Source organism: Sturnira hondurensis, unplaced genomic scaffold (assembly GCF_014824575.4).
Source record: "Sturnira hondurensis isolate 20B ecotype Veracruz unplaced genomic scaffold, ASM1482457v3 Scaffold0001221, whole genome shotgun sequence".
Classification (NCBI taxonomy): Eukaryota; Metazoa; Chordata; class Mammalia; order Chiroptera; family Phyllostomidae; genus Sturnira; species Sturnira hondurensis.
The window spans coordinates 6489123-6516632 of NW_028073852.1; the positions used below are offsets into that span (position 1 = coordinate 6489123).

The following is a 27510-nucleotide window of genomic DNA, read 5'->3' on the forward strand; positions in this document are numbered from 1 at the left end:
TCTTTTGCAAACATCTTTATTAATCTTGTATAAAAATAAGTTCCATGGAGAGTCCCCGGAGGCCGGGTAGGGTGAGTTGCATTTTATAAGTTACGGGCCGGTCTCCCGCTGAGGCTGAGTACAGTATGGCTATTGGGGAGGGGGGGTGCTGTGAGCAGCACTTGGGGGGGGGAGGGCCAGTGATCCTGTCCGCTGTAGCAAGATGAGGGTGCGCAGGCCCTTTTGAGGTGGGCTCACGGCGGGGGACAGTGGCAGAGGGGTTGCCCGGCCCAGCCGAGCTGAGGACCCCCTTCCATGTGCCCAGGCTAGCCCCCTCCCCCACCCCCAAAGTCTCTCTGCGGAAACAGCAGCTACAGCGAAAGGTCCGAGGTGACCTGCACTGGGGGTCCAGGGGGTCGCCGGCGAGCGCTGCGGCGGCCTGTGTCTGCGCGGATGTAGGGCTGGTTCCGAAGATCTGGCAGAGAGAAGACAGCGCATTCACCCTTCAGGAAGGAGTCTGCCCGAGGTTGGGACCACCACTCGGAGGCGCAGGCCTTACCCCTCCGGGGACCCGGGTTGCGTGCGTTGAGGGGGGCACCCGTTTCTGTTGACCAGACCCCCTCAAACAGCCCAGCATGCACAGCCACACCGGGGGATGGCAACAGGCCTCAGTCCCCCCAAGGCCCTCGGGGCTAAGCCACTGGACTCAGAGACGAGGCCACCCAGGTACCTGAGAACTAGAGGGGGAGCTCCTCTCCCAGGCTGGCCTCACAGAGGAGCCTGGATGTCCGCTTGCCAGTGCGGGCCGTGAAGGGCACCGTCTTGAGCACTGAGTAGGGTTAGGAGGGAGGACGGGGTGGGGGGGGATAGGGAAAAGACAGGAAAAGTAGCAAAGAGGCAGTGAGGCAGTCAGACCCCCAGGGTGGGGAGGTATACGGAGGAAGCACAGGACAGACCAAGTGCACGCCAGTCCCCGCCAAGCCCTCACCTGTGATGATATCCTCAATGGCCCCGTCACGGTCACTCTCATAGATGAGTGGCTCCTTCTGCTGCTTCCGTTTCAGCTCAGAGATGAGGTCCATCTGTTGCCGCCGGACCTTGGGCGGGGACTGGGGGGTGGGGAGGGTACGTAGCTGCAGTTTCAGGATCCCCTCCCCATTACACCGCCAAATGCTATCTGGCCCCCCAGAGCCAGCCCCCACTGCTGGCTTGAGCAGAAGGAACCCATTCCCATCCCAGGCTACTCGCCTTGGGCAGGGTCTGCCAGTGAAAATGAGGGAGCGGAGGAGCACCAGATCTTTAGGATGAGGAAGCCAAGCACCCCTGCATCCCAGGACCAAGCTCAGGGGCAGCTGCCTACCTTGGGTGCTGGAGGCTCCCCTCTGCCCGGGGTCTCAGTGCCTGCCTCCTGAGTGGCCGCTTCTTTCTTCCACTGTTCCACCTCCTGCTCAGCTTTCTGAGGGGCCAAGGCAGGTCTCCATGAGCCCAGGTCTCCTGCATTTACCCCTCCCTCCACCCACACGGACAGGATGCCGCACCCTGCAGTGCTACCAGCCTGCCTCCCAGAAACATGTACCTTGTAGGCCTTGACGAAGTGGCTAAAGAGGGAAAAGAACATGGAGGGGGACGTAGTCTTGGGGTTTTCCCCGAAGTACTCCACCACAGACTCGTAGGCCTCCTGCAGACACAGCCGATCAACCCCATTAATATGGACCCCTTGACACCTGACACCCCCCCCCCACATTAACACACCAGCCACTCCACCTCTGCTTCTCCTGGCAGACGGTGTCTCATTCCTGCTCCACCCCCCAAAGTGTCCCAGCTGTGGCCACGCCACTCCAAGCCTTGGTTACTCAACCCCACCTAGGTAGCCTTCCATAGCACACCCCCACCCTCCCCACCTCCAGGGCCTGGCTGTCCCCACCTACCTGAGCTGTCTTGCTGTCCGCCAGCAGCTTGTCCATGGTGGGTGAGTTGGCCCTCAGGAACTCCTTGAGCACCAAGCAATCATCCTGCCGCACGAACTCCCGCTGGGTCAATTCCATGCCTCGCTGCAGGGCGCGCACATCACCTAGGACACTGTCCAGGGACACTGGGGGGCGGGGCAGTAGAGAGGTGGGGAATCAGGGAGGCCGCCTTCCCATCCATTTGCATCCTGTGGGCCCCTTGCTTTCTCCCAACCCGTATCAATCCCCAGGGCTGAGCCTCTCCCAAGGATGAGAGTGGGCAGGGGGTCTGCCCGCCCATACCTGAGCCTGCTTTGTCCAGGAAGTGCAGTTCACTGTAGAAGCCTGTGAGCTGTGGGTACTTCTCGGCAATGACCTTCACCAGGTAGTGCAGCAGTGTCTGCTTTCGGTCGGTTGACTTCATCTCCAGCAGCTGCGTGAGGACCTGTTATAAGCTACAGGCCACCAGCCTTCCTCCCCCATCGCCCGAGCCAAGGAACCCCCTCTCTCGCCCCTCACCGCATCCAGACTCTGGAGCCGGAAGCCATAGGCCGCCCCGCGCTTGCTGCTGTTCATGTAGTTGCCGAAGGCCAGGACAATCTAGGAGAGGCAGGGAGAGCTCAGCCGGGTGCTGGGCTGAGGAAACGCCCTGAGGCACCAATTGCACAAGAAAAGGTGGCAGAGAGCGAGCCCCAAACTCAGCCCTCACTGCAGTCCACCACGGAGCCCTCAGGTCCATGACACAGGTACATGCATGTGTTCATGTTTGGCACATGCGCACGGCTAACACCATGGCACGCCCAATTTTATCTTCTGCTATCCCTACCCAAAACTGTGCTGCCAACATCTCCTCCTAGGCTGTGGGGTCACCACCTTTCCAACAGCCATTTCTTCCGGTTCCCTGGACCCCACTGAGCAGGAGTGGGTGCTGTGCTAATTACACAGTAACCCTCAGAGGGACTGAGTCCTCAGGCAGAGTCTGAAGTGTGATGCTGTCTACAGGGCAGGGCAAAAGTAGGTTTACAGCTGTGTTTACTTTTGAATAAAATAAGTAATATAAGAATAAACTCTGACAGTTTATTCTTTTGTCCCCACCCTGAGCCTGTATGTGAGAGGTGGGAACATTATATTTGTTGCATTCTAGATGTGCTGGGCGGGACCTGAGTCTCCCAATAACGTCAACAGAACAGGCAAGGGGTCAGGGTGGACCCTACCTCCCAGACCCTTGCCCTGGGCTCTCACTCACCTCCAGGATCTGGCGGAGTTTGTCGGAGGACTTAATGGACATTGAGGCTGCAATGACGGCATTCAGTTGCTGGGGGAGGCAACGGGGAGGCAACGTCAATTGGGACTGTGTAGGAGCAAGCCCGTAGGAAGCTCACGCGCACACAAATGCCATCCTGGAGCCCAGGCTTGGGGCAGGCTCCTCCCCCTCCTCAACCCAGGCCACGCCCACACCACTCTGCCTGCCCCGCCCACACCGGCATGAGCAGCTGGACAGTATCCGGGAAGTTGCCTAGGAAGGTTAGCGTGGTCATGCGCTCTGGCAGGCGCGGGATGCGGCTGAAGCGCAGCATGAAGCGATCCTCCTCTGACAGCTCCTCCACTGGCCGCTGGTCCTTCTCAAAGCGGGCGATGAGGCTGCGCTCATACTCCGTGGGCAGGAAGCGGGTCAGCAGCTCCAGGAAGTCCAAGCTGAGGGCCTGGAGGTCGTAGCTGGAGGCAGAGGGGGTAGGTATTGCCCCACACCCACCAGATCCCCTCCCCTTCCTTGATTGAATAAATGAACTTCAGGATTTGCTATATGCCAACAGCTTCAGGAAACAAAAGAGAGGAGTCAAGGGAAGTTGGCAACTGGGAAAAGCCTGGGACCCCCATCAGACATCAGTGGCAGATGTCCTGCTGAAACGCCTGAGCCTGAGTGCCTTCAGCTGGGCAAGGAGGCAGGGAGGGAATGGGAACATCTCCGTCTGGACGTGACCTCACAGTGCGGCCTCAGTTTCTCGGCCTGAAAATGGGAATAAGGTTCCCTACCCTAGTCCCTGACCAGGGTTGATGTAAAGCTTGGCAAGCTCTGCCCCATCACTGGGGCTCTTTTATAGCCCTGGACTAGCAGAGGGGCCGGGGTGCCCACCAGCCCATGGCAGGGGCACTCACGTCTCGATGGCCTGGCAGATGCGGTCAGCCCCCAGGTTGCCCTTGCGCAGAGTGATGGCCAGGTTCTTGGCCCGGTTGGCCTCAATGAGTGTGGCCTTGCTGGGGGCCTTCTGGGCTGCTTTAGTCTTGAGAGCGCCGAGGTCCAGGCTGGGACCTTGGGACTTAGTCTTGAACTGCTCCTCAAAGTCACTCATGTCCAGCTCCTGAGGGCGCGGGGACAGGAAGTAGGGCTGGATGGGCTAGGGTCTAGTATATTCCTGGCTGATCACCACGCTCGGTACTAGAGCCACCTACCCTGCCGGGGCCTGGCCACTGGCAGAGAAACAAACCAGTAACTCAGCCTGACTGCAGGCCCTGATGGGGGTACAGGGGAAGCACGGGGAGCACTGAGGAGCAAAAGGAGCAGAGTCCAAGCAGTTATAGCTGAAGGAAGAGCTAAACTGGCCAGGGCCGAGCAGGGGAAAGGAGATATTCCAGGCAGAGGGTACAGCCTGAGCAATGGCTTGGCAGCCAGAGAACATGCGCCTTTTGAAAAACAAAGTGGAGTTGGAAGGGCTGAAGCCCAGGTTGTTTGTGGGAAGATGGTGGAGGGAACTGGAAGGAGGAGAGACAGGCCAGACAGGGAGGAGGGATGGCCCCTCCGCAGGGATAAAAGGGAGAGCCTCCGGGGCGCCAGGATGCGCGGCCTCCTAGATTCGCTGATCCGGTGTGGCTCACTGCCCAGGCCCAGGCTCACGTGTCGTCATTGTAAACGGTGGCAGAGGAGGCCACCACTCTCAGTGCCCAGCATGATCAGGCAAGGCCCCTCCTCTGGCGCCCACCCCAGCAACAAGCAAGGCCATACGCACCTGCAGCACCTTCTCATCATTGAGCTCAGTGAAGACGGTACCCGTGATCTGGTTGGGTTTCAGGGCCACCCAGTTTAAGAGTGGCATTCGGAACTTGGTCTGGATCGGTTTCTTGGCCTTCACCCCTGGGACAAGGAAGGAATGGTGAGTACTGGGGCTGCAGAGGGTGGGGTGGCTGGAGGGCACCAGGACCCAGCAAGGGCTGGCAGGACCAGCAGGAGGTAGTCGGAGAGTCCTGAGGACACTAAGGCCAGGGTCATGGCCTCCTACTCCCAGCCCTGAGTGGTCCACTCACCGGTGCCTGTTTCTGGGCTGGGCCCTCCAACGGCATCAGGGGGACCTCCCGGAGGCGGTGGGGGTGGCGGAGGCACCAGCCCATCTGTGCCAGGAGGCGGTGGTGGTGGCGGCGGAGGCGGTGGCGGTGGGGGCGATAGGCCTGGCAGCGGTGGAGGTGGCGGGGGCTCCGAGCTGCCTGGGAGGGGCGGGGCCAATGGGGGCGCCCCGAGTGCGGCTTCCTGCTGGGAGGGTTGGCCAGGCAGCGGGGGTGGTGGGGGCGGGGCCGCTGCGTCGGGAACCGTCTCTGCTGCAGGTGGGCGAGAGTAGGAGAATAGGAAGAAGGAGAGGAAAGTGTCAACTTCTTGCCTTGGGTGGTCTCGTCTCCTCCTCCCCACCACACGCATGCGCACGGGTCCCATTTCCTACCCATCCGCACCTACCTGAGCAGCGCCCACAACCCAAACCTATTTTTCCCAAGTCTTCTTGCAGGTGATGGCCTTAGGCTCCCTCTCCAGGCGCTGATTGCCCCACCCTACCCCACCAGCTGGGCTCTCCTGCTCACCTGGGCTGGGGGAACCAGTGGGCACTCCCAGAGTTGGGGCGTCACTGCCGCTTGGAGTTGCCACAGTGACTGGGAGGATCTCGATGGAGACTGCATCCCCAGGCCCCCGCAGGACACGGATTAACCCCTTCTCCTCCAGCTCCTCCACCTTCAGCTCTAGGGCCGAGGGCCTCGCTGGGGCAGCGCCAGGCACCTTCTCAGGCTCAGGAGGACGCCTGGAGACTCCCATGGCAGTGGATTCGCTGTAGCGCTCCTGCAATCCCCGGGGGGGGGGGGGGGGCANGGACCCCCGGGGGGGGGGGGGGGGGGTCAGTGCCCGCCCACAGGCCTGGCACTGAGCTCCATTCTCTTACCAGAGTGGAGGGAGGCTAGAAGCCCCAGCTGATCTCCTCTTGGGAGCCCACTCACCCCTGGCCCGCGGCCCTTGCCCCCAGCCTCACCCGCAGGGTCTCCAGCTCCTTTCGGGCCTGGCTTAGCTGCTTTTCCAGCTCCGCGATCTTGGCCATGGATTCGTTCTCCGCGTCCCGAAGCCGCTCTGTCAGCTGTGGCACCCGACACATGGTGAGTTCCCACCCGTTGCCGGGCACTGTCACCACCAGTGAGGGGGAGGCATCAGACACGCCTGGAAGGCTGGGGGAGGCTTCCTGACGTGCAGAGCCCAGAAGCGGGTGGGCCGAGCTTGGCACTTGAGCCCAAATGGGTGAGGCACTGAGGACACTAAAGTTCTCTCAGGAGGGGAAGCCAAGGTACCACTGATGGGGGGAGGGAGGTGAAGAGGTCACTGAGCTGGGAGGGACCTCGGGCTTGACGTTCCACCCCACACTGAGAGAGGAGGGGGCCTGCCTTCCTCAGAGGTCCAGCACAGGGTAGGGGCTCCATGAACACTCACTGAGAAAGACACCGAGAGGGTTTAGAATTTATAGTCAAGGTCAAACTCAGGAGTCAGGTGGGCATGCCTGTGTCAGGCCCGGCGCCTGATGCCGGTGCTCGGCCCTGTGGGCCTACTGCGTTCTGGGCCGAGTCCAGGAGCAGCTCTCACCAGGGTCACCTGCTCCTGCAGCTCCTCCATGTGCTCCAGCACAGCGTTCTTGGTCTCAGTGTCCTCCAGCAGCACGCCCACATCGAAGACATTGTCCAGGTAGGCCTGAATCTGCACTTGCAGCTTGTCGCTCTCCGTGAGCCGCAGCCTCTGTCTCCCAGATGGAAGGGCGGGTGAGGCTTGGTGTGAGGGGCCTCTCCAACACCCGCCGGAGCCGCCAGAGGCACGGGAAGGGGCCTGAGCCCTAGCCAGCTTTTTTTCCCTCCCTTATTTTGTATTGAGATGGAATGTCATAGACCAAAATTCACTACTTTAAACTGTACAACTCAGTAGTTTTTAGAATATTCACAAGGTTGCACAACCATCACTGTCTAATTCCAGAACATTTTCGTCACCCCACAAAGAAGCCCTGTCCGCATCAGCAGTCACCCCCCCCCCCCCCCCCCCCCCCCCCCCCCCCCCCCCCCCCCCCCCCCCCCCCNCCCCCCCCCCCCCCCCCGTGCCCTCCTCCCCGCCCCACCCCCACCCCGCGGCAACTGCCCATCCACTGTCTCTGTGGACTTACCTACTCTGGACATTTTACATAAAAGAGTCATACACTATGGGGTGTTTTGTGTCTGGCTTCTTTCACTTATCATAAAGTTTTCAAGGCTCCTATATGTTGTAGAACGTTTCAGTATTTCGTTCATTTTTATGGCTGAATAATGCTCCACTGTGTAGATAGAGCACCCTAGCCTGCTATTAATCCTGGCTTTAACAAATCCAATCCCAGGGGACCAGCTGTATGGGAGAACATTTTTGCCAATGATACATTGGACAATGGTTTGATCTCCAAAATATATGAAGAACTCATACAACTCAATACCAGGTAGACAAACAAGCCAATTAAAAACTGGGCAAGGACCGAAATAGACACTTCTCCAAGGAGGACATACAGAGGGCCCGTAGACATATGAAAAGATGCTCAGCATCACTAGCCATCAGGGCGATGCAAATTAAAACCACAATGAGATATCACCTCACACCTGTCAGAATGGCCATCATTAATAAATCAACAAACAACAAGTGCTGAGGAGGATGTGGAGAAAGGGAACCCTAGTGCACTGTTGGTGGGACGGCAGCCACTTTGGAAAACAGTATGGAATTTCCTCAGAAAACTAAAAATGGAACTGCTTTCTGACCCAGCAGCTCCACTGCTGGGAATGTGTCCTAAAAACCCCAAATCACCAATTCAAAAGAACTCATTTACCCCTATGTTCCTAGCAGCACTATTTACAATAGCCAAGTGCTAGAAACAGCCTAAGTGCCCACCAGTAAATGAGTGGATTAAAAAACTGTGGTACCTTTACACAACGGAATACTATGCAGCAAAACGAAAAAAGCAATTCCGACCTTTTGTGACAGCATAATTGGAACTGGAGAGCATTATGCCAAGTGAAATAAGCCAGGCAGTGAAAGACAAACGCCGTATGATCTCACTTACAAGAGGAATCTAGTGAACAAAACAAACTAACCAGCAAACTAGAACCAGAGACTTGGAAACATGGAACAAACAGCAGCCACAGCGGAAGGGGGAGGGGGTCATGGGGGAAAGGAGGGGGAGGGGTCAGTCAAAAAGCATGTAGGAGTGACCCATGGACATGGACAACAGCGTAGGGACTGACTGTGACGGGGGGTAGGCTGAGCAGAGGAGGGCAAAGGGGAAAAATTGAGATGACTGTAATAGAATAAATGATAGTTTTTTAAATGTAAATAAATAAAGGAAATCCAACCCCAAAGGCTCTGCTCCTCTAGGAAGCCTCCCAAAGGTATCAGAGAAGAAAGTGCCAGCTTCCACACTCAGGCCAGGAAGCACCGAGCCCTTCTGCCCACCTTCCCCAGGGCAAAGAACAGCCCCATAACCGGGATCCACCCAGGGTGAGCCTGGTGTCTCTGCACCCCCCTTTACGTGCTCCTGAAGCCAGGCCAGGGCCACCTAGAGCCTGTTCCAGTGCCTGGCGCCATGGGCTGGGTGCCTGTTATGTGGCAGACACCATCCTACCAAATCATTATTATCTCTAAGAGTCTCCTGTTTTACAGATGGGAAAACTGAGGCTCAGAGAGAAGAGCCCTATCCAAAGTCACATGAGCTAGGAAGTGGCAGAGCCCGAATTTGAACCCAGGTCTGCCTGACCCCAAAATCCATGCTGCCAACCACTGAGTCATACTCTGCAATGGGCAGATGGTTCAGCCTGAGGGAGAGTGCAGGGCTCACCTCCAAGTACAAGTCCAGGCCCAGGTGGGTAAACTCATATTGTAGGAAGACACGGAAGTTCATGTTCTCCACTGAGTGCACCACAATGTTGATGAACTGCATGCAGGCTACCTGGGGGGTGGGAGACATGAGCAGGTCTATGATCCTCTGGGTGGGGGGTCCTCAGTGCCTTCTGCCTTCCACTTACCTCCCAAGTCCCCTCCCTCTGTGCACATCTGACTCCACTAACCCAGCCTGGTCCCTACCCATTTCTCCCCACGTCACCCCCCTGACATCACATCCATCTCTGACATCACATCCACCCCTCCCCCACCAGCCATCAGCCCTCACACTTTGCAGGGTAGACACTCAAACCCGGGCCAGGCCCCTGCGCTCACCATGAAGTCGATGTTGCTGTCTTCGTTCCGGAAGTACTCCATCAGCTTTTCAAAACGGTGCTGCTCCCCACACACCTGGGTAGGGGGATGGCTGTCACGGAGGGCCCAGGGGCACACCTCCTAAGCCACCTTCCAGCTGCCACCCTCGAGCCTCTAAAGGCTCCTCTCAAGTTAAATCTAAGGCCGCATCCCTCTTCTGCTCAGAACCACTCCCCATGCCTTACTCCCCTCCGGCCACACTGGCACATTCCCGCCGCGGGCATTCGCGCTGCTGACCCATCTGTCTGGCATGCTCTTGCTTGAGAGGGCCGCCACGCCGAGTCCCTCACTTCCGTCACAGCTTTGCTCAAATCTCGCCCTCTCGAGGAGGCTTCTATGCCCACCCCACCAGCAGCTCCCCTCCCCCAACAGCAGCCCTGACTCTCCACATGGCATTCATTCCTTTCTAACATGCAGTTTGGTCGTTTATTCTGTTGTCGTTTATCTGTCTTTCCCTGCCTTATGTCTTCTTTTTCAAAATTTTTTAAACTTAATTTTAATGTTTGATTTTAGAGAGGGAAAGGGAGGAAGAAAGAGGAGAGAAACATCAATGTGTATGAGAAGGAGAGAGGGAAACATCGTATACTGGTTGCCGTCCACATGCTCCCCAACCACAACCCAGGCTTCTGCCCCAACCTGGAACTGAACCGGCAACCTTGCAGTTTGCAGGACAACCCCCAACCAACTGAGCCACGCTGGCCTGGGGTCCCTGCCTTATTTCTTTTGTTCACTGATCACCAGTGTATGTCAAGTGCCCAGTCTGTGCCTGACACACAGGAGGTGCTCAATGAATACTCATTAAAGGAAGGAAGGCTGTATGCTGCCTTCTGCGTCATACTCTCAAGCATTTACTTCTTGTGAGCGGTGAACCAGAATCAGCAACTGTGAGATGTATAGGTCAAGTTTAGCTTAGATCCGAAAAGGCTGAGGGTCAGCAGATGTCCGTAACTGTCCCTGTTGCCCCAGGCAGTGCCTCCATGTGATTCTGCGCCTTCTCTTCAGAGCTCCCCACTCCAGACTGTCCCACCCTGTGTTCCCCAAATGTCCACCCAACACCCCCAGCAGAGGCCACAGCTGCCAGCCTCAGGGCTCTGAGCAACACTAGAGGACAAAGACATCTTTGGGTGGGGCCCCCAGTACCTCCTTGAAGTTGTCAAAGGCTGCGAGAATGATGTCGTGCCCTCCCCTCACCAGGCACACGGCCGCCAGCAGCTCCAGCACCAGGGCCTTGGTTCTGGGGAGAGGAGGGCAGGGTGTCCCTCGAGGGCAGCGGGCCCCGCAGCAAGGGTGTGCGGAGGCCGGGCATGCGTGGAACAAGGAAGCTGACGGGCAGGGTGGGATGAGCCCGAGCCCCAGTCCTGAGAACGGGGGCCGGGGCGGGGGTGGGCAGAGGAGGCAAGGGGTTAAGTGGCAGGAGAATCTGGACATGAAGGTTAGGGGCCTGGATCTCACCTGGGGTTCTTGTTGTTGAGACTCAGAGCGATCTCATTGACACAGGCTGGGTGGGTCATGACGAGGCTGAAGCCGGACTGGGGACAGGGGAGAGGTCAGCTCCAGGCAGACCCCCAGGGCTGCCAGCAGCCTCCTGCCCAGACCCGCTGGGACTGCCAGTGCCATGCCCTTCTGGTCTCTGACTGCCCTCGAGACGAGGGAGTTCTTTATATCCACCCACAAGCTCTTCTGTGGTGGCCAAAGCCTGGCCCCTCTTTTTAAATACTTTTGTCTGTTCGAAAGTCAGTGCCAGGACTCAGCCCCTGCACAGTGAGTCCTCAAAGGCTGAGGGAGGGAGGCCCAGCTTCACCAATCACTTCTCCAGATGCAATGACCCAGGGCCGTCGTTTCAGCCCTGGGCCTGGTGGTGGGCTTTTCTTGGTGGGTTTGCATAGGTCCCCACGTGAGGGCACACACACCCAGACTCCTCGTCATGCCTGGGGTGTTCTAGGGGACCTGACCCGGAAGGGTCAGAAATCTGGGCTCCCCCTCGAGACTGTCAGCTTCAAGACCCTGAGTCAACAGCCCAGATGCCCAGGCTCTCTAGTGAAGGACTAGTCGGGGCACAGGCAGTCCTGGAGCCTCAGCAGCGTGGGTGCCCGCCCCCCCCCCAGTGAAGACCGGCCTGGTGGACCGACCTGGTAGTTCATGATTGCCCGCAAGCACATGATGCACACGTGGACGTCATCCTTCTGGCTGACGATGCGGGAGTTCCGCAGGGTCTTCCTGCTGTGGGCCGGGGTCAACCTGGATGGGGTGCGGAGGAGGCGGCAGGGGTCAGAGCCCCAAACCCAGCTTCCCAGTCCCCCCACCACTCAAGATGGCCTCTGGGACAAGAGGCGGGCACATCTACCCAGCCAAAGAGGCTAGCCAGGGGCAGAAAGGCATCCTCGGTCCCGAGGCCTGGGGCTGGCATGCAGGGGAGGCTGTGAGGGGGGATCGGGAAAGCAAAGACCCTTAACAACAGCATGGCCTTCAGAAGGGTGACTGCGCTGTGGGCGTGGAGAGCCAATAAGAAAAGACAGTCAACGCTTGGGAACCGCCACAGAAACGCCCTCCACAAGGTGGCGCTTCGGCTGCCAGCCCCATGGGCTTATCTTCCATCTTGGGAGTGGGACTCTGAATTCTGACTGCCTTGCTTCAAACCCCAGCTCTCCACTCACTGGCCAAGTTGCTGAATTCCCCCTGTGCCTCAGTTTCCTCACTTTTAAAACAGTAATGGTAATAATAGCACCTCCCTGATAGAGTCCTTGGGACTGTGGTATGTGCTCGGAGCAGTGCCTGGCTCAGAGTGGGCGCTCTATGTGTGTTTGATAACTCTCTCCTAAAAATCATGATTTTTTTTTTCCCTGGCTAGTGTGGCTCAGTGGATTGAGTGCTGGCCTGGGAAGCAAGGGGTCGCTGGTTCGATTCCCAGTCAGGGCACAGGCCTGGGTTGCAAGCCAGGTCCCCAGTAGGGGGCGTGCGAGAGGCAACCACACACTGATGGTTTTTTCCCTCTCTTTCTCCCTCCCTTCCCCTTTAAAAGTAAATAAGTAAAATCTTTTTTAAAAAATGAAAAAAAGTAATTTTTTCGCCTTGCAGAACCTGCCAGTTGTGATGGCCACGCCAGGTCCTCCTGACAGCTCTGTCTGTCACATACCACGCCCTGTGAGGCCCCTCTGCCTGCCACATCACCCTTCTCTCACGGTTGCTCAGCTGTGCCTCCGAGCCTTTGCTCATGCTCTTCCCTCTGCCTGGAGTGCCCTTCCCCGTCCCCATCACTGACTGTGAAGCCCTCATCATAAGACATGGTTCCCGTGCCATCTCTTCTGGGAAGCCTTCCCGATGCCCCAGGCAGTGGCCACCTCTCTTCTCAGAGCTCCCAGTCACACCTCCATGACATCCTGTCACACACTGTCCCCTACTAGACCAGGGAGTCCCAAGGGCAGGGTAATCAGTCTCCTGAGCACCTGCTACCATGACTGATACGTTAAATGTTAAAAAATGTTCACTCAATGAGGGAATGAATGAATGAAGAAATGTTGTGAGCATTTGGGTCTTAATGGGAAGTTAGTCCCCCAGACCCAAAGTAGGAAGAAAGGAAGCTAAGCGTCCACATGAGGCTCCAGGGCCATCTCCTTCCCTCTCCCCACCTCCCAACAGGAGGCCCTAAGTTAGGGTGGGGTGACCTATCCCTAGCAGCTAAACCCAGGGGCATCAGTGGCCTCACCCCACCCCACCACCCGGGAGTCCACCAGACATGCACCTGCCCCCAGGCAGCTACGTACCGGGGAGATGGGGGGCACCTGGAGGCCGCATGGAAGAAAATTGGGATTAGATGGGTACAAGAGGGGTCCCACTGACCCCGAAACCCCTTCCTTATTTCAGATCCACCCAGATTCTAGCCTCTACGTGCCCACCCCTGAAAGCTTATTAACACACCATGTCCCAAGCTCTGTCTGAGGCCCTTACTCTGATCCCCAATGCCAGGCCACCCCTCCCCCCATCCCCAAGGGCCCAGAGGGAAGCTGGCTGGGTGCAGCGGTCTGGGGGGGATTTCTCCATTCTCCCCATCACCCCACCATGGGGCCCACATACTTGATGGTCAGGTGGCGACTCTTGGGCTGTGACGCCAAGGATGGTGGGGAGCCCTTGCTGAGATCTTCCACGGACTGCTCCAGGGGCTTGCTCTTCTCTGAGCTGGGGGTGCCGTTGTCTGTGCTCTCCATGTCGTACCTGGGGGTCAGAGAGGGGTTGGAGGCCAGCACTGCGGGGGCACTGAAGAGAGGAGTGGGGGGAATGAGGGGAGGGACAGTTCTGCAGGAGAGACTAGGGGGTTGGAAGAGGAGGCTGTGTTCTTGGCACAATGCTGGGCGTAGTAGGGGAGAAGGAATGGGGAACAGAAGGGTAAGACACCATGTCCCAGTTGGCCACCCCAAGATACATCCCTCCCTATTCACGCAGGCCTTCAGGAGGGGGCATCGTGCAAGGCCAAGTGCAGGTTCCAGGGTAGGCTTTGGCTGTACCGCGTAGAAGTGACCAGAGGAATGGCAAGGTACAGGGATGGACCAAGACTCCAAGGAGCAGCATGAGGGCCAGGGAGGGGCACTTACGTGACAGAGCACTGAGCAAAGGCCAAGTACTCGAGGAGCACATCCAGGCCACGGTTCTCCTCATTGAGAAACTCCTGCACCCACCTGTGGGGCAAGGGCTCCCTGAGTTCCAGCCAGGATGGAGGTCCTGCCCAGAGTGGATGCCCAGAGCAGGCATGGGCCCTGGGTGCACTGCCCCCTGCCCCGGGGGAAGACACCAAGCAGCCCCCATCAAAGACCCAGTGATGCCTGAGGTTGCTAGAGGCTCAGGCAAGATGCAAAGTCCAGCCAACGCCTCCAGGGGTGGGTAGGAGAGGAGGCAGGGCAGCTGTCTTGGACACCCTCCCCCGGAGGTGGCCCACAGACATCGCTGGTGCAGGGCAGGGGATCGGCAAGGGAAGCTCCAGGGACTGCCTGGAGCAAGAGCTCTCCCGGGCCCTCCAGAGGGAACTCTGAGCCCTAGCTCACCCAATGTGGTTTGTCCTCAAGGAGATCTCCAGCTCCCGCAGCACCTGAGTGGACTCCTGAACTCGCCTCTTAAACTGGAGGCCAAGAACAGGGGAGTCTGGTGGGTGGAGCCCAACCTCACACAGGCCCACCAAGCCCCAAGGCAGCAGCCAGCCCTTCCCCCACACCTGACCTTTCACCCACCGCCACCTCCACACACCTGCCTGACAGAGTCAGCATTCCTAGGCTACCCCTACTCCCCCGGGCACACTCAGGGTACACACACACCTCCATTCACAGACACGCAGCACACGTGACGCAGCAGGGACGAGGGCACACACACATTCAAACACAAACACTCCGGTACATACACACATGCATCCAGACAGAAGCACCCAGGGCACACAGAGCAAAGGTGCCCACACGTCCATTCGGGAATGCACGGGGCGCGCACACACCCTGTACATGGACTCAAGGGTGCACGCACATCCCTAGGTGCCCAAGAAAGCACACCGTGCACGGACACACAGGGCAAAACACCTACACGAGTACACACACTTGTGCCCGTGTAAGCACACACAGGCTCTGCAGAGGAACCTGTGCGAGTGCCTGCCCAGGGCACTCTCAGGCCCCTGTGAACACACACTCTCGTGCACCCACACAGCCACAGGGAAGTTTACACACAGTTACTCTGGCTGCCCAGAGCTAGAGGGGCAGGGGAGAGGGACAGAGAAAAAGGGGGAGACGTGTACCCCTAGGTTGGACATCCAATCCGCTGCTACCTTTCGGCTGACCCCACCAGTTTCCAGGTAGCTCTTCAGCTTCTGGATGTAGGCCGTGGGAGGGTTCTTGACTTGAAACCGCTCCTGGGGAGAGGGTAGGGGGTGCACAGGGAACCAGCCAGGACAAGTGACCGGCCCTTGTCCTAGGATCCCATTCTTGGCTGTGACCAAGGTCCCAGGCTGCTAAAGACCCCTGTGACATACCAAAGGCATAACCTATCATCCAGTCCCAGGCCTGGCCTCTCCTTCCCACTGTGGCCTCACAGGCCACAGCCCTAGCACAGCCTTGGGGTGCAGTACAGAGGGGTCAGGCGGGCCATGCACCCCACCCTGGGAGGAGGGGACTCAGACAGGCCAGTAGGGGGTACCCTCCCATCCCCCGCCCACCCTGGCCACACCCACCCCCCAGCTGGGAGCACTGGGAAGAGGAACACTTGGTGGGGCTCTATGAAGGGACCAGGCCCTCCGTGGGTGGACGGCCCCTTCCCCAGGACATGACCTGGGCTCTCCATTCACCTGGGATGGTAGGCACCTGTGCGTACCCATCTCCTGCACTCCTGACTCCCCAGCCCCACCCAGGGCTCCAGTAGCTACTCACACAAAGAGGAGGGGGCCACATCAAAGGCCTCCCACCCTGAGGGGCTCCCCTCCCTCCCAACCCAGACCCCTCGACCTGCCCAGCTCTCCACCTCCCACCTCTCCTAGGCCTTTGAGCTCCAACCTGAGAGACCAGGCCAAGTGGCAGGGACCCCTACTACAGCCCCCAAGCCTCTGGTGGCAGCTCCCACCCTCTCCCCAAGGCCCAGCCCTTTCCCTACCCCCACCCCCCAACTCCTGCTCTGCCAGCTCCTCCCATCCATTAGCAGCTGCTGTAGGCCTAGCCCAGGCTCCCAGGGGAGACTCCCTGCTCCCCACACCCCACCCCAGCCTCCACCGCCACAGGCCAGCCTCCCTCCATCCTAAACCAGTAAGGCAACCAGGCCCCTCCCTACCCCTGCAGTGGGAGGGGTCCTCCTGCTACCATGGACAGCAGCCCTGAAAGCTGGAAGGGCCCAGCAGCCGGTGAGCTGGGAAGGTGGTGAGCCCGGCACCTGACTGAGCCCAGGGTACAGGGGTTCTAGTCCCTGACGCACCGCTTGGTAACTGCGTGGCCTTGGCAAGCCGCTTGTTGAGGGCAGCTCCTCTGGACCCAAGGTGAAAGGAAGACAGGGATCCTGCCCATCTCCCCTGGGGTCAGGAAAAATGTCCAACCCTGGGCTTACCCCCTCCCTTTCCCAACCCAGAGCTGAAGGGTGGACAGAGGCTGCTCCAGGAAACTCAGAAGTCCCTGCCAGCTCTTCAGATGACAGACCCAGCCCCGCTCAGGATTCATAAGGTCCCCAGGGAGGACCATGTCCAAAAGAGGGGGATTCCAGAGTCCTGCAGATGACCCCAGCATCCCAGCACCCTCCCCAGATTCTGTACTGGCCTCTGGGCGGGGTCCTGGTCCTTTGAGTGGCCTGGCAGCGCCCCTCTCCTGCCAGTCCCAGCCTGGCCAGGGCAGGGAGTCCCGGCAGTAGAAGCGTCCCAGTACCCACCTGGTCACAGATGAGCTCCCACTTCTTCTCATTGTCATACTGGCTCAGCAGCTGGACCTTGTCCGGGGGCAAGTTCATGCAGTTCTGGGGAGGGGAAGACAAGGTAAAGACCCTGAGCCTGGGGCCCCAGTAGGGGGTGGGGGTGGAGCATGGGCATCTTCAGGGAACAGCCCCCTAAGTAGGTCTGTTGTTCACACGAATCCCAGTCACCCTCACTCTGGGAGGTAAGTAGCATTGGCCAATGAGAAGACCGAAGTGCAGAGGTGGAGCCCTTGCCCCAGGCCGGACCTCAAGAAAGGGACAGGGGTGTGAGTCCGAGTGTGCCGGCCTCCAGGCCTGAGCTCGGGGGCCCCACCCCTCCTCCCTGGCACCCGTGCTGTGCGGGCAGGGGTGTGGTTCTCAGCCTAACTTCCTGGGGCCTCGAGCACCTCTGGGCTCATCTCCCTGCGTGTGATAAGGGGGTATCTTCTTTTCCCCCATTTGGGTGAGAAGCTAACAGGGGGGCCATTTGCAACCAGGCCCAAGTGCCGCCCACATGCCACCAGGTGCCAACTGCACACTCTCCTGGCCCAGACACCAGTGTCGCACAAACACCAGAAAACTCGCAGAAAAGAAGTTAGTTCCCAGATGTTGTCCCATGGGAGGGGGTGCAGGAGAATGGGTGAAGAGGTGAGGGGATTAAGAAGCACAGTAGGCCTTGACAGGTATAGCTCAGTGGATTGAGCATGGGCTACAGACCAAGGGGTCGCCGGTTCAATTCCCAGTCAGGGCACATGCCTGGGTTGCAGGCTGGGTCCCCAGAAGGGGGCATGCAAAAAGCAACCATGCATTGATGTTTCTCTCCCGCTTTTTCTCCCTCCCTTCCCCTCTCTCTAAAAATAAAATAAATAAAATCTTAAAAAAAAAAGAAGCACAAGTAGGTAGTTGCAGAACAGCCATGGGGATGGAAAGTACAGTAAAAAATAGAGTAGACAAAGAACTTATACACGTGACCCACAGACGTAAACAATGGTGTGGAGCTGGCTTGAGGGAGTGGGGGTGCTGGGTGGAGGAGGGCAGAGGGGGAAAAGTTGGGTCAACTGTAATAGCATAATCAATAAAAGGTAATTTTTTTAAAAGAGGAAACTTCTTGCAGCCATGACAGACGGCAGCTTTCTTCTTCCCCGTCCTGCAGCCCCTCCCATGTCGTCACTTCTGGAAGGAAGGAGGCAGGGACAGGCCTAGATGCTGAGGTCAGAGGGCAGGGAGTTCCAAGTAGGTGCATCATGGCTCGTAGGTGGAGGAGGGGAAATTCCAGGGAAAGGTCACCGGCCACAGGGTGTAGGGCGAGGTGACTGTGTGCTGGGTCTGTGGTGCTGGTGGCGCAGGCTGGGACTCCCCTCAGGGGCTAAGAATCGTCAGCACCGCCCTGCCTAGGTCCCCCTCAGGCAACATGTGACATGGGCGCGGTGTCCCTGTCGATCTTCTTACCCACAGGACATGAGCTGGGGCTCGCGCAGGGTCCCACCTCGGGCTGCGGAATCACGGGCGTTGTCAGCCCTCTGGGCCCCCCCGGACCTCCAGGACTTAGCGTGTCTTCCCAAAAGACCCAGAAGATGATGCCGATTCACCCCGATTCAGTTAACCCCTGGCTTATTGAGGACCTACCACGTGCCAGACCCCAAAAAGGAGCTCTGAGTCTCCTCGGTGCCGTGAGAGGACACCCCTACCACCCGCTCACGCTGCCCAAGAGAAAAGGCCCCAGCTAGAACAGACAGGGGGCCACCCCCACCTGAGGCTCCTCAGCCAGCTTCCTCTCTGGGGTGCTGAGCCTTGTCTGGGTCTCTGGCCAGACCTCATCCCCAAAATCACTGCCTTTGGTCAGCCCCAAACAGGAAGCTGGGTGCTCTCAACCCCCATTGCCCAAGCTTTCCGTCTGGGGTTCCCGTTGAGAGGGGGAACCGCCCCTCTACCCGCCCCCACCCCACTGCCCTGGCATGGCTGGGCATGGGGATACGTCATTCCTCACCCCCATTGTGAAAGTGAGCCCCGACTGAGGGAACTGCTGCTGTCTCATCTGTTACCTCCCCCAACCCCACACCAGCCAGTGCAGCTCCCGCCGCTTGGGAGGGGCTCTCCAGACAGGGGCCTTGGGGAGGGTCCTGCTGGGCCAGGGAGGCCTCCCTGGTACCATTCTCTCCTCTCCCCCACCACGCTCCCCCTGATCCATCCCCACCCCGCAGTGATCCAGGGTAGGTCAGGGCCCAGGTAGGAGGCAAGGCTGAGGGGGAAGGAGGAAGCAGGGAGAGAGGGAAGGCGACAACAAAGAGACTGGGGCAGAGGCCAGAACCAGAGAAGAGGAAGGGAGCAGGGGCTGTGGGGTGGCTGAGCGCTAGAGGGGACAACTATGTCCTGACGTGGGTCCTTCTGGGCCCTCACCCACCCCAGGGACCCATTTGGTTCCTGGGACGACGCCAAGGGCACTTCTGGAGGCAGCAACTAGCCACAGTGATGCCCCCAACAGTTGCGGGGGCAGCTTTTGCTCTGAGCCCTCGCTGGGATGACCACCACGTGCCCTTGCCATCGTCACAGGCACTGTTAGTCCACCGTTAGTATTCCCATCTTACAGGTGCAGGCACAGACTGGTGACCTGCCCAAGGTTATGAAACCCGTAAGAGGGGAGCTGGGTGGGCCCCGAGCCCAGAGCTGTCTCTGAACCAGTGCCCTGGTCCAGGACGGGCCCCTTGGTTGTTAGTGGGGAGGGGGAGCATCTGACAGAGCTGACACACCTGTCCCGACAGTAGTGGAGGACAGGGCCCCCTCTGTCCCTTCTCCACCTGGGCCTCCTCAGGCCCCCGGGCCTACATACCAGCCTGCCAGTCAGGCTAAATTTAGGCTCCGAAATCAGAAATAGCTCTGACAGTGCTGAGCCCTAATTAGCAGCTGTTCTTTGGTTGTGCCCACCGAGAAGACAGGCACCCTAGGGAGCGGGAGCAGGGCTAGTGGGTGCCACTCACTCTGAGTGGGGTGAGGCCACCCTGCAGAACAAGAACGGACCCCCAGACCCCGGGCCCTCGGGGGGAAACAGCACTATGGGGCTGGGCGCTGGGGGACAAGCAGGGGTCTGGCCGGCCAAACTCAGACTGGAACCAAAGAGGGGGGCGGTCAGGTGTGCCTCCTGTGAGGGGAAAGGGGCAAGGGGTAGCTACAACGCAAGGCCCAGCTCTGGGCCCACCAGCCCTATAGCTTCTTTGCTCTTTGAGCCTCAGCTTCCTCCTCCATAAAGTGGGCACGCTTCCCTGCCACCTCATAGACTCACAAAACTCCTGGGAACACCCCAATAATAACACCCTTTGCTGATGCACCAGAGTGAAGAGGCATTTCACAGACTGGGGGTGGTGGGGAGTTCATCTATGATGCCGAGGTGAGGGGTCGCGTGGCTTGTGGAAGTCAGTGAAAACATCCAGATGGAACAGATCCATCACCAAGGCTTGGCCAAGAATGAACAGACCCTTCAGCCCCCTTTCCCAGCTGCCCTTTATGCTTTGGGTCAGGAAGAGAAGGAGGAGTCATCTCCTGGTGCATAGCTAAGGAAAGGGCCTGATTTCCCAATGCTTCTATTCGAACGGGTGGGGGTAGGTCTCCTCCTTCCCAGCCCCTCCCTCTCAAGAGTGTGGGAGGGGCCTCCAGCCTCACCTACCCAAGACCACCCCCTTGCAAGGTTTACACTATGCCCCTCCCAGTGTTGACATCAGGGGGTGTCCCTGGGGACTGAAAGGGCTCTGGCTACATCAGGACACAGCCACACCCTCCAGTTTCACTTTCGTTTGACCTGAGACTCATTCCAATCCACCTACCCACCCTCTCCCCTTGATGCCCACCCTTTCCAGCCCCAGATGCTCTTGAACTTGGGTACCAACCCAGTCTCAGACCGGCTCTGCAGCAGTTCCACTGCCTGATGAGCCTAGAAGCGGCCCTGTCCCCCGTCCCCACTTCCCCATCCATCTCCCCCCAACCCACATCTCTCTGGCCTCTTCCTGGGCTTCGGACGGCTCAGCCAATCTCCAAAAACAATCCACTTTTTCCACTTAAAAAAATTCCGCCATAGAGATTTTCTGGGGCTCTTACAAGAGATCCCAGGCTTACAGGAGAGGGTTGATGGGTAACCTGGGCCTAGAATCAGATGCTGAGAACCCCCAAAGCTAGCAGCTCCTCCCACTGGGGTCAAGGGCTCCCACAGCAGGGACCAGGGCCGGGCAGGGTGGGAGCCAGGGCAGAGGGACGGCCCGTAAGGCCAGGCTGGGAGCAGCACAGCAACATAATAAATTCTCCCAAAACACTCCGTGCTAGGTTCAGTTCTAAGTGCTTCACATCTATGAGGTCATTTAAACCTCAACAACAAGCCTACAGAATCGATACTATGACAATCCCCACTTCACAAATGGGAAACCGAGGCACAGAGAGATTAAGTGTCTTGCTCCAGGTGACCTGGCTGGCAAGCTGGTAAGAAGATTCACTTTTCTCAGAAGAAGGAGCACTGAGGACTATGACAAATGTGGGTCCTGACCCCCTAGGGTCTTCTGCAGACAGCTTGGCCCCATTCCCCCGTCGGAGGAACCAGGAACAGCCAGCCCCACTTCCTGCCACCCAGCACCCTGTGCTTCCTGTTGTTGCCCACACTGAGCTCTTACTCACTGGGGAACCCCCCCCCCACAGCACACCCTCTCTCAGAGGGAAGTGGAGGCCTCACCACCCCCTCCGCATGTGCACACAGCTACCAGCTACCGTTAGCACCACCGGGGCCCCACCCTCTAAGAGAGGTGGGCCCTCCCTCTCGTGGTTTCCGGCCATCAGGCAGTTTTCAGTCGAGGCCCCACTGTTCCTAACCTGCGTGATGGCAGGGAGAGCAGCCTGGCCCCCCATGGCTAAAGACAGCAACCTGGGCTGGTCTTGTCATGGGGGTGGGGGGAGAGGCAGAGCTGGGCTCTTTCACCCAGAAGGGCTCGGAGATGCAGAGGACCAGACCGACTCCCTCATCTTCCTCCCGGTGGAGACGTTGACAGGGCACCTACTCCCCGTCAGGCATTGAGCAAGCGCTCGTTAACTCTGCAACTCTGCTCCATCCCTCCAACCATCCTAGAAGGCCACCATCATTCTCTTCTTACACATAAAGAGAACTGGAGCTCAGAGTGGCAAAGACAGAATTCCACCCCCAAGTGCCATGACCCCCAACCCAGGAAGCTACTCTGCCCTTCCTGTGAGTAGCAGGGCAGAGGCAGGGGGCCCAAGCCACCTCCCAGTGCTCCATGTTCCCGGGAAGAATGCACAGGCGGCCCCCAAAAGCAGCCCCACCTGCTCCTGCCCATCTCACCCAGCTCTTTGCCAACCGGCTCCAGATGTCACTCACTGTGAATCATGCCCACCACAACCCTGGGTTCCAGGGTCAGCCTGTGCCAACCCTGCCTGCTGGGAATGTCAGCTCACAGCCTCTGCCCAGCCCAACATCTGACCACATGGCCACAACTGCATTGGGATCCTCTGTGAGACACCCGAGGGAGGGGGGGGCACAGGGCCTGAGTGACCCCCCGCCCCAGCTACATGCCCGCATGCTTCATCGGCCCCACCCCAGAGGAGGGAACTGGTCAAGGAGACTGTGTCTCTGTCACAGGCCAACAGACTGGAGATCTCCACCTGGCCCCAGCAGGGAAGGGGCCCAGCTGAAAGCAGGACCCCAGCCTCCGTACCCTGCTTGGGGCTGTCCTGACCTCCCCACACAGCCTGGCCAAGTGCCCGTGACCCTAGGCACATGCTAAGGGCACTCCAGGCCATGAAGCCCCATCAAGCAAATTCTTCTCCAACTGGCGCAACCTCCTCCTGGGTACCAGCATCACTCTTGGCCTTCAGCACAGCATCCTGGGCACCTTCCCTTGATCATCCCATTGCCCCAAGGACAGGCTCCTCCCTGCCCAGGCAGACCAGGAGTGTCCACTGCCTCGGCAGAGGCATGGCCCTTCTAGCAGGCCTGGAAACAGGGCCTTGCCATCCCAAACCCTCACCCTGGCAGGGGAAGGCCTGCAGGGGCTGGAAGACACTCAGCCCTGCGCCTGGCGTAGGAGAGGAGAGAGTGCAGAGCTTGGCGGGCTGGTCTCCCACCATTGCAACAGGCCTGAGTGGCTGGGCGGCCATTGCTCCTCCGCTGTTGCTAAGGCAGCAGCAGGAAACCCTGGCTCAACCTGCTCTCTCTCCCCACCCACATTATAAGCAGGGGCACCCCTCTCTCTGACAACCTTCTTTAGAAAGTAGCCCCCAGCACCCACCCCTGGGAGAAAGGCTGCCCATGGGGAAAGGGAGAGCAAGCCCTCTCCTCACTGTGGGCCATGATGGGGGCACCTCCCACCCCCCACCCCCCACAAGGTGGGTCCCAGAGCCAGAAGCAGCCAAGTGGTTAGGGTTTCAGGATCCCACTCCCTACCAGGAGTGAAAGGGCAGAGCTTAAGTGAAAGGAAGAAGTTCCCTGGGGCCAAGTGACTGGACCCCAAAGGGAGTGCTTCTCCCATTAAGACCGGGGGTCTCTGGAGGAGGTGGCCCCTCACTCTCAGCAGTCTGAGGTTCTCCTCCTCATAGCTAACGACAGGAACCCGCTCTGGCTGCGGAGGTGGCGCCCCTATGAAGGTGTACCCTGCAATACTCATTGCCAGGCCTGTGGGTTTAACCAAATCTTTAGCCTTGGGCAGCCTCAAGGAGGGAGCAAGGCTTGTCGCCCCGTAGTATAAGCACATGCCCCTGGGGGTGGGAAGTGAGAGGAGCCAAGTAATTAGCCAAGTGAGCTTCCCTGGATGCTTTCTGCCTGTACAGGATGAGGGACAGGGGACCCCTTCCCAGGAAGAAAGAGAGGTGTAAACACACTAGGGCTCCTGAGGGTGGGGGCGGTGCTGCCCTAGATTTTGACCCAGCCACAGCCCTCTTCACCACCAGGACACCCTCTAAGACCCATCTTGGGGCCTCCACCCTCCACACCCTGCTACTCAGGGACTCCCAGTGGCATTCGGTGTCAGACTTGGCCAATGGGAGCAAAGGCCAAAATGCCAGCAGAGCAATCAAGCCCCACACATGCATCAGAACCTCGCCATTTGACTTTTGGATTTTGCACTGGTCTGAATTATTCACAGGGCTCCTCCTCATCAGTGTGTATAACAAGAAGGCCTGGACCTCACCCTGAGAGCCGGCCCCACTGCCATCCACAGATACACACTTGGGGGCAAATGGAGACTCGGGTCCCCACCCCACCCCCACCCCCACCCCGCTTCGTTAGGTGGGCCCAAGTCCAGGGATCCACCGGCAGCTCAGGCTCCCCAGGCAGCCCCCAGACACGGTCTGTCTTCATTCTCCCCCCTCCCCATCTGCACAGATCAACTGATCTTTGCCAGGCCATGGGTTTGGGGCAGGGGGAGCAAGTGGGGAGATGGGCGAATCAGGGCCTAGCCTGGTGTGAAGTGTCCCTCCAAGTCCCTCCCTCTCCCCTAATCAAGCAAAATGCCTTCACAAGGATAGACCAGACCCCACCCCATAGCTCCTCCAAACTCCTCCTAGCCTTTCTCCTGGGAGGGGGCAGCAGCCAAGAAATCCAGGAACTGTTAGGAGGGGCGGTACAGAGGATCTGGCAAGTAGGGCCTAAGGGCCAGGGGAGGGGAAATGATGTCAAGGAGGCAGAGGGGAGAAGCACCGAGCCACCAGCCAGCTGCCTGCTCCTCTCTGGGCCCCCACCCTCAGGCCTGCAGTGCCAGCCTGCTCATCCTGGGAAGTGCCCCTGGGGAAATGCACGGCCTCCCTCGCCTGTCAGCCAGCGTCCAGCAAGGGAGCTGACAGCAGACAGGCCACCAGGCAATTAGTTAGAGAGGGGAGCCTGGGACAGGGCTGAGGTGGGGAAAGGGAAGTGGGAAGGAGTGGCCTTTCTCCTCACTTCTGTCTCCCACCAGGTCTTGGGGGACCCTGACTTTGCTTTAGCGCTGCCAGCCACCAAACACGTCCTGACTGCCTCTAGGCTCAGCCTGAGCTGATGGCTCCCTCCCTAGTGGCCTAGACCCCAGACCCCCAGTTCCTGGGGGGGGGGGGGGCAGGTGACAGAGGGCAGAGTGGGGTGCTTCCAGGCTTTTGCTCTGCACCAAGCCACAGTGAGCACCCCATCCTGATCCCGCCCTTCCTAACCTTAACCCCTTGGGTAGGTAGAACGAGATGCCCAAGGACCCACAGGCAACCTCTCCTGGACATAGGGGTTTAGAAACACTGACATGCCCGCGGCAGGACCTGACAGCCCAGCTCCCAGCAGCCTATGCACCGACGCACAAATCAGGACTGAACACCTCAGACCCGCTGCAGCTCCCGGGAGGTTAAAGTGTGACCCCTTCCATCTCTGACCCTGGGACACCAGCAGATGCTCCAGACCTGCACCTGGTGTCTGGGCCTGTGCGCAGTGGGGAGAGGGGTGTCCTCGGAACCCCTTTCCGTGCTCCGCTCCCAACTTCCTCACAGGACATTTTTTCTTATACCTTTAGTTAACACCCAAGAGCGCTGGGGGAGGGGGGGACAGGGTGTCTTGGGGAGGGAGACTGGGTGACTGAAGAAGAAAGTTTTGGGGGGAGAATGCTAAGTCACTATGAAAGAAGCCACTGGCAGTCACACCCGGTGGAGGGCGACCACTGGGCCGAGGATCTCCAAGCGGTACCTGAGCCCCCGGGGGCGGGGACGCGTGCTGTGCTCCAGCCGCCCCCCCCCCCACGCCCGCGCCCTGAGTGTGGCAGGTCACACTCACCAGGACCCGGTTAAACCTCTCCTCCAGCTCTCCGGCCGCAGGCATCGGCTGCTTGGGTGCAGCGGGCTGCTTGGGTGACGGTGCGGCGGAGCCGGCGGGCGGCTCTGCGCTGCCGGCCGCGTTGCCCATGGTGGTCCCCACCCAGCCGGCCAGGCGCTTCCAGCCTCGGAAATCCAGCTTTCCGGGGGGCGGGGGAGGAGGCTCCAGGCCTGGGGGGCGAGGTGAGCAGCGGCTGGCAGCTGTGATGGGCGCTCAGCGAGGCGGGAGCTCGGCTCAGCGGCGCGCAGGGGCCGGGGCGCGGCGTCCCATCGCGGTGGCCCGTCCGAGCAGCGGGGCAGTGAGCTGCGGGGTGGGGGGAGGAAGTCAGGCAGCAGGCCGCCGGGGACAGAGGGCTGGGCCGGGGGCAGGAAGCTGCGGCGCGGGCTCCCCCCTCGGCGAGTCTCTAACTTCTGCTATCGCTCCCCGTGCGCGCAAACCGCGTTTCGCCTCCGCCGCTACGCACCCAGCCCCATGGGGGCGGGCTGGAGGGAGGGGGCGGACTCGGGGTGCCGGCCAGGGGTCCGTCGCAGCCATGGCGCGGCGGGGAGGGGACTGCCGACCCGGTTCACCTGCCGCAGAGGGGGCGGCCGGCGCCGCTTCACCTGCCGGAGCGGGAGGCAACCGAGGCTGGGCAGAGGCGGCGGCGCGTAAGGCAGCGCCTCCGGGTCCTAGAACCGCAGGCTCTCCCTCGCTCCGAGCTGGGAATTGGTGGGGTCTGGGTGAATGGGGTCATGGCTGGGGGCTGGAGGAGACAAACCTCTGAGCGGAGAATCGTGACCACGAAGGGCAGCATCGGGGCGTAAGGGCTGAGTCCCCCTCTCGGGTTCCTGGATGAGAAGGTGGGAACCCCCTTCCAGGTCCCCCACCCCTTGTTTCTCTCCTCTGTTTAGCCCAGAGAAGAGCTGAGGACCAGAGGGAACCATCTGCAAATGAGAACCCCAAAGCAGGGCTCCGACACAGCCAGCAGAGACCCCCCACCCCGAGACCTGTCCCACCCTGGACCGACTCTGCGCCTCTGCCGGCATCCCCAGTGGTTTTAGAACGGGAAAAGGCAGAATTCCAGAATCCAAGGACCACCGAGGCAGAGTCTCCAGGAGAAGCGTGGGGGTTGGGAGCGGAGTGTTAAAGCATCCAGGCTGGGAAAGGGGCAGGCACTGCAGAGGGGGGAGAAATCTCCTGGACGCTGTCATCTCCAGGGACCTAAGGTGGCCTCTCATCCTGGAGAATAACAGTCTCTGAGGCCTGGCAATTACAGGAATATTTCCAGAGGTCTTCTTTCATTAACCCTGACGATGACCATGGGAGATAGAATCGCTGTGCTCATCTTCGAGATGGGGAAACTGAGATTCAGAGAGGTTAAGTGACTTGTCCAAGGGCACACAGCTAATAAAAACCAGAAATAGGCCTCCTCTCTGTTCACCCTCAGAATCCACACTTGGAGCTGCGGTCCTGGGGCCCCACTGTCCTTCTCTCTTCGGAGGGCCCAGAAGATGAGAGAGTATTAGGGGGCGTAGAACCTCAGGTCTGGACACACTCTCCAGACTGAACTTGAAGCTTTTCTCTTTCAGTTGCTCCCCTCATACCCCATTTAATTTGTGGGGCTCCCCAATTGGTTCCTCCTTGCACTGCCAAGGCATTGAGGAGGGAGGGCCCATTAATGAACCCTGGACTTTCTCTAGGCCAGGCCAGCAGCCATAAGCGTCCCCTCCCCTTACAGCTTCTTCTTCCTCTGCCCTCCCTCTCAAATTAAAAAAAAAAAAAAACACTCGACAAGAATTTAAACAGGAGCTGGGGAATTAACTAACTAATTTTAATAAAGGCCCTAGAACACACCA

At 59.1% G+C, this 27510-nt stretch overlaps 1 protein-coding gene across 7 annotated transcripts; it reads right to left on the reverse strand.

The window, feature by feature from the left end:
- On the reverse strand, positions 1–26109 carry FMNL1 (formin like 1). 7 transcript variants are annotated; one of them, XM_037067166.1, is made up of 28 exons: positions 25637–26109; positions 16849–16932; positions 15272–15355; positions 14511–14584; positions 14064–14147; positions 13549–13686; positions 13239–13256; positions 11607–11715; positions 10930–11006; positions 10618–10711; positions 9439–9513; positions 9062–9172; positions 6808–6957; positions 6209–6310; positions 5769–6021; positions 5226–5513; positions 4931–5055; positions 4083–4285; positions 3407–3641; positions 3172–3240; positions 2445–2525; positions 2229–2358; positions 1908–2071; positions 1556–1657; positions 1340–1435; positions 968–1088; positions 710–808; positions 363–454 (listed from the first exon to the last, which is right to left on the reverse strand). In XM_037067166.1, exons 1-27 carry the CDS (start codon positions 25763–25765, stop codon positions 717–719), a joined length of 3288 nt encoding a protein of 1095 aa, XP_036923061.1. In that variant the 5' UTR covers positions 25766–26109; the 3' UTR covers positions 363–454; positions 710–716. The 7 variants fall into 7 exon arrangements, with proteins under 7 accessions (XP_036923042.1, XP_036923019.1, XP_036923051.1 ...); XM_037067127.1 differs by having other exon boundaries at positions 15242–15355; positions 25637–26108; XM_037067147.1 differs by lacking the exon at positions 710–808 and having other exon boundaries at positions 1–454; positions 25637–26106.
- Between the last annotated feature and the right edge of the window lie 1401 nt (positions 26110–27510).

Excerpts from the sequence above, each read along its gene's own strand:
- FMNL1 (XM_037067124.1), bottom strand. The coding sequence starts at position 25,765 with ATGGGCAACGCGGCCGGCAGCGCAGAGCCGCCCGCCGGCTCCGCCGCA. Across the intron at positions 2,072-2,228 it reads CCTGGACAAAGCAGGCTCAG|TGTCCCTGGACAGTGTCCTA; the intron begins GTATGGGCGGGC and ends CCCGCCCCCCAG. Across the intron at positions 1,089-1,339 it reads GGGAGCCTCCAGCACCCAAG|TCCCCGCCCAAGGTCCGGCG; the intron begins GTAGGCAGCTGC and ends CCCACCCCCCAG.